Source organism: Mus pahari, chromosome 4 (assembly GCF_900095145.1).
Source record: "Mus pahari chromosome 4, PAHARI_EIJ_v1.1, whole genome shotgun sequence".
In the NCBI taxonomy this organism is placed as follows: Eukaryota; Metazoa; Chordata; class Mammalia; order Rodentia; family Muridae; genus Mus; species Mus pahari.
Genome location: NC_034593.1, coordinates 133,411,926 through 133,417,173, shown reverse-complemented (window position 1 = coordinate 133,417,173; position 5,248 = coordinate 133,411,926). Strand labels below are relative to the sequence as shown.

General features: G+C 42.5%; 1 protein-coding gene across 2 annotated transcripts in view; it reads right to left on the bottom strand.

The window, feature by feature from the left end:
• Positions 1–530: 530 nt before the first annotated feature.
• Positions 531–5,248, bottom strand: part of Syde2 (synapse defective Rho GTPase homolog 2) — a 39,691-nt gene continuing 34,973 nt past the window's right edge. Inside the window, exon 7 of one of the 2 annotated variants that reach the window (XM_021196672.2) lies at positions 531–1,490. In XM_021196672.2, the coding sequence (XP_021052331.1) occupies positions 994–1,490 (497 nt within the window). In that variant the 3' untranslated portion in view covers positions 531–993. The remainder of the gene's footprint in view (positions 1,491–5,248) is intronic. The other variant, XM_029538068.1, reaches the window with a different exon arrangement.

The following is a 5,248-nucleotide window of genomic DNA, read 5'->3' as shown; positions in this document are numbered from 1 at the left end:
TAGAAACAAGGGCAATTAGTGAAGTCAGCATGTTAAATATGCCTCTATAAATAAATACTTAGAGCATCACAGGAGACAGATGCACAGAGCAGGTGAGCATCACAGGAGACAGACAGATGCACAGAGCAGGTAAGCATAAGTCACGTTAAGTCACTAGTGCAGGCATCGGGTCACTTGATCCCTTATCAAACTGAGAGGCTTCAATATAAAATACAAGTTTCCATAGGGATACTGTGTCTACAAAGCAAAAACAGAAGCAAGTAGAATATTGCTTCTACTCAAATAGTTCCGGTACATTTTTATTCAAGTGGTCTTTATGTAACTTATCTTTTAAACATTCTTTCCCTGAAAAAAGATATTTTTAAGCTAATAACTTTGGCCTTATTTTTAAAATATTTGGAATGCTATAACCAACCCCTTCCCTCATCCTAAATCCTATACACATAATGAAGTTATAAATATATACATATTCTCAGAACCATAAAAATATTTAATTTTTATAAGCTTAAATAATTACCAAATGTTAATACAAAATACATTAATACCTGTATAATTTTACATTTATAAAATTTTTTCTTATAGCAGCAGCATTCATATTGCAAATGAAATATGACCAAATGACATTGCACAGGGACTCTGCAAATCAGCCTGTCCAGCTGCATTGTCCTCTGCAGAAAACATCTGTCTCCACCTACATAAGAAACAGTTCTCGCCGAAGCCTTGGCGGGGTAATAACGTACCCGACCCTGACAAACATCTGCATGTCCCCTCATACAATTGGCAAGGTTTATTAATATATCCCCCCAAGGTCTGGTTACCTTTATGCCCAGAACAGCTCAGTTCATAAGTAAAATAACCATATTAATGAATAGTGTTTATCATTGAATGGCATGAACTTATTAGAAATTAACTTAAGGTTCCAATATATATCCCCAGAAAAAGGATTGACATGAAACTTGATGACATCATCACAAATAAATCAAGCCCTCCATCTCAAACGCTCATGTTCAGCTTGTTTTTGTTGAGCTCACGTTCCAGATTGCCAATCAAAGTATCAATGCTTTCTTGCAGATCTCTGAGGTTAGCTTTCTGATCCACCGTGGATTCAATGGTCTGTACCGTCAAGTACGTCTGAAACGTGCACCCTCCTGACATGGGGACTTGTTGTGCGGACATGACTTCTGCTCCATCCATTTTGCCATAGTGTCTACTTTCTCCATCCTCTAAGGGACCATCATCATAGTCCAACTCCTTGACACTTTCTCTTGTATTTAAAGAGTAGCTCTCCCCACAGCTGCTCCAGTCTCCTGCATAGCGGTTGCTCAGTGGACTGTCTAATCCGGCCTGCCTTGGCCTCAGCACCCCTGATGAATCTGTACCGCTCAGATTTAATACACACGGTCGCTCTTTCCTTCGCCTCAAGTAATTCAGAGAAGACAACTGCTCCAGACACAAACTGTCTCTGGGTTCTTTGACAGTTAAGCGTTGCACTAGAAATGAACAATACATGCACTTTAGTGACAGCCAGTGGCCTTAAAAAGACAGAGCAGACAATGAAGCCATTGAATAATCAACTACAGACATGCACTTAACAGAGACATGCGTTCTACTGAAAGTATTCCATAGTAATTTTTCTACTACCACATATAATTAGGATTAGGCGTACAATGTAGTACAACATTCAGTGGTGCTACGTTATGCTAAATAGTAACACTCCCCATCAAACTCCCAACGTTGATTAATTTTCTGTGCAAGTTAATTGCTATCTAGCTCTAATTCTAAGCAAGTAGCTTCTCTCGAATTAAAGACTACAGCAAAAAGCAGGCAAGGCACAGTGTGTAAACAGCGGGGAAACAAGAAGCTCCCTTGTACAGACATCTAGCCGAGGCAAAGGCAGCTAAAGTGATCGCTCTGACCTTAGTGGGCTGTTTTACAGTAGTTAGCAGGTGTCAACGTTTACCAAGCAGCCCAAATTTCACTTTGATAAAACACATGAATACTAGGCCTGGCCGACGGTTACCTGAGGGTTATACAGCGTTAGCTACTAACAGTCTTCATTTTTTTTTGGGGGGGGGGAGCCTGGAAATAGCACAGATATCTTATTTCCCAATTCTGGTTAGAGATGTGACAACCTCAAATAACATTCTTCATTCTTAAACTATTTTCCTCTGAGACAAGCCACATTCTATCTGCTAGCATGGTTGTACAGAAGGTGACAGGCACAGGGGACTTCATACAAAACAAGGCTTACATTGCTTACTTAGAAGGGGGTATTTGTCTAAGGTTCTGCATATGAAATAGCCTGTAGAATGCTCAGCTGTAGCTATTGAAAGTTCTCCACATTAGCTAGCTCCTGCTTGTTTATTCTGTTCGGCTTCCCCTTAGAGTTCCCTCACTAAGACAAGGGGCTTAAGTCAGTAATGACATCAACATTGCAACTCAGAATGAAGCTTTATTAACAAAAGAAAAGAACTTAAGAATGATATATACACACCCAGTTTTTCAGACTTAATATTCCCAACATTTTACAAAGATATTTTACTTACAGCTATATTTCAACTTTTACTTTATTCAAACATTTCTAGTTATTGCATTTTTTAAGACTTACTTTGTGTATGAGTGTTGTGCCTGCATGTATACGCTGTGTACCAGCTACGTGCCTGGTACCAGGGGAGAACAGAGGTCATGTGATCTTATCTTGCTGCTTCCTCGCTTTCTTCCCATCATCCTCTATGCTATCCCCATTGGGCTTGAAGGTTTGCCAAGGAATCCGCAGCACCCCATAGTCTGGAGGGAAACCTATCTTTCTTTTGCTCAGTCAGGACTCTATTCAAACTCCACTTTTACACAGTATCTTGAAAGAATACTCAAGAAACCAATTAAATCATTATTTTACATTAAACTAAGAACTCAATTTCTGAAAAAAATCAATGTCACTATCTTTTAAACGACTGATACTGAAACATTTTCCTATAAACTTGTAAGGAAAATGGCTGATCTTAGCCGTGAAGGAGAAGCTCTGGCTTTGCCTACACTGTGACGGCCTGTTTTCAAGAGAATGAAGGGAAACATAGACAACTAAGGCTGCTAAAACCGTGTCAGAGGGCGGTGGCTACTAAGAAACTTAACTTTCCCCCATGTTTCGGGCCAGCAGAATTTTCTCTTTACTTAATAGAGCTATGGTAGGTGACTGTGAGTGCCAGGTGCTCTACCGGGACCTAAGAACGAGAACTATCATCTGTGACCTTACAAAGGTTACAACCTTGTAAGAAAAGGAAGCCCTGCCCCAAATGTATCCCTCATGGAGAATGTAGACTATCAACAACTTTATTAACTCTACAGCTGCCTCTGCAAGGGGAAGACTGGCCTCACCAAGGCACCCAGTATTCTTCTCAATAGCAAACCCATTGTTTCTCAAAAGCCCCAAACACAAAGCCAGTAGAGAAGACTGTGAAAGCCTGAAGCCCTCTCCTGTGCTGAGACCCTCGCTCATCCAGCTGCGGTCACTGGCAGAGATGGGGGGAAGGGGCGCAAGCGCAGGGGGCAGTACCCATACCTTCACTAACACGACAGGCTTCTAACTTGGAAGACGGGCTTTACAAACAGAAGTCTCAAAGCAAATTATCTTCTTGCCCCCAAATCCGGGGGCAGGTCCAAAGTAACATAAAAGCAAAATGTGTAGAAAAGAGGAAAGGGAAGGCGCTGCAGGTGACCCTTCATAGTTCTGGAGTGGAGGGAATTCCCTAAAGGAAAGCTAGCTACGCCCCCTCCACTGAAGGCCTGGGCTGGCTCTGACTCCTCGGTGTCACTCCTCAGTTTTCACTGGCCCAGCAGCTGTGCCTTTATTTACGTGATGTCCGCCTTCCTGAAAATCCACAGCAGGCAATTTAGAGGGGAAAACTATTGTTTCCTCGCATCCTCTGCCCGCTTCTGTCTTTTGTCTAGGGTACTTGCAAGAAAAATAACAGGTTCTAGAGAAAGGTTATTATTACAACCAGCAACAAAAGTCTTGGGGATAAAATACTGAACATGAGACCGTGGTGTACATTATCATTAAGATCCAGTCAATGAGCGAGAGACAGCTCAGAGGTGAAGAGGGCTGTGCTCCTGCGTGCGCCCGGGTTCAATCCCCAGCACGCACCCACGCGGCTGCCAACAACTGTCTGTAGCTTCAAGTACAGAGGTTCTGATACCTTCTTCTGGCTCCCACAGACGTGCACACATGTGAAGCACGTGTGCAGACATGCAAGCAAAACACGCCTATAAAATAAATCTTAAATAACTAAAATGGAGCCAATACAGCATCTGTTTACATTCATATCTATGCGTGTAGCACACGGAGGCCGGGGGAGGGCTGGAAGATGTCTCGCTGAGTAAGGAGCTTTATGGCTCAAAGATGAGGACCGGAAGACCCATCCACTGGACACACGAGGAGGAAGGAGAGAAGCTGTCTTTTGACCTCAAATGAGCATTCATATCCACACCCCACGCACAAAATAAGTAAATGAAATGTAAAAACCAAATCGTAAAACCTTTTTATGGGGTGTGTTTCGCTTGCATGTATGTCTGTGCACCTTGTGCACACCTGGTGCCCCTGGAGCTGAGAAAATGATTTCAGAGTCCCTAGTACCAGAGTTCTCGATGTTGTGAGCCCCATGTGAATGCTGGGAATTGAACCTCTGGAAGGGCAGCAAGCGCTCTAACTGTCGAGTCACCTTTTCAGCACCATGCAAACAAATTTTTAAGACCAAAATATCAAAGATAATTGCCAGCATGAGCTGAAGTAATTTAAGAGTAACCGTTAGAATAGTAATTCTGCAAGAAAGAATGGACGTGGGCTGGAGATAACTTGGTTATGAGCACTTGCTGCTCTTCCGGAGGAGCCACACCTCTGGTAGCTCACAACTGCCTCTTTATCTCATGCTACAGGGAACCCAATGCGATCCTCTGGCCTTCTCAGGCTCCCATACACACACATGCACATCACATAAGTAAAAAATAAAATAAATATTAAAAATACAAAAAGAATAATAGGCTTAGAAAAAAAAGAATTTTGCTTCAAAACAAATTAAATTAAGGTGAGAAGCAGAATATTATGTGCTCAATAAAAGCTGTGCTGAGGCTGGGTGTGGTGGAACACTCCTTTAATCCCAGGACTCGGGAGGCACAGGCAGGCGGATTTCTGATTTCGAGACCAGCCTGGTCTACAGAGTGAGTTCCAGGACAGCCAGGGCTACACAGAGAAACC